Source organism: Eimeria mitis, genomic scaffold (assembly GCF_000499745.2).
Source record: "Eimeria mitis Houghton genomic scaffold, Emh_scaff3542, whole genome shotgun sequence".
Taxonomy (NCBI): Eukaryota; Apicomplexa; class Conoidasida; order Eucoccidiorida; family Eimeriidae; genus Eimeria; species Eimeria mitis.
In genome coordinates, this window is record NW_013571886.1 from 2,459 (window position 1) to 3,002 (window position 544).

General features: G+C 45.6%; 1 protein-coding gene across 1 annotated transcript in view; it reads right to left on the bottom strand.

Annotated features, from left to right (window-relative positions):
- EMH_0067090 (uncharacterized protein) overlaps positions 1-544 on the bottom strand; it is a gene marked incomplete at both ends in the record, with an annotated part of 4,441 nt that overhangs the window by 1,343 nt on the left and 2,554 nt on the right. The window contains one exon of the mRNA XM_013498587.1: positions 1-465. Within this exon, the coding sequence (XP_013354041.1) occupies positions 1-465 (465 nt within the window). The remainder of the gene's footprint in view (positions 466-544) is intronic.

Below are 544 nucleotides of genomic sequence, written 5' to 3' on the forward strand. Positions count from 1 at the left end.
GTGTACGAGGAGACAGTGTCTCCTCCATCAACTCTGCCGCCTTTTCTTTTTCCTTTTTTTTCTTTTTTTCTTTTTTTTCTTTTTTTTCTTTTTTTTCTTTTTTCTCTTTCTTTGTCTTTTTCTTCTTTTTCTTCTCCTCTCCCTCTGTCTCCGCCATCACCACTGCTCCTGCTGCTGCTGCTGCTGCTGCAGGAGCAGCAGCAGCAGCAGCAGCAGGAGCAGCAGCAGCAGCAGATTCAGCCTCATCATCAAGAGACTCAACTTGTGGTGCTGCAGTGTCTGCTGTGTCTCCTGTCTGCTGTATATCCTCATGTATAATATCTTTGTCTTTGTCTTTATCTTTTTTCTTTTTTTTTTTCTTTTTTTTATTTTTTTTTGTCTCTTCTGTCTCCTCAGGAGACTCTTCTGTCTCGCTGCAGTACGGCCTGCTGCCGGGGCCATCCCACCCAAACGTAGCTCCCCCCCCTGCAGCACAAACCCTAAACCCTAAACCCTAAACCCTAAACCCTAAACCCTCACACCCAGAGCCACTGTGTTCTCCTGT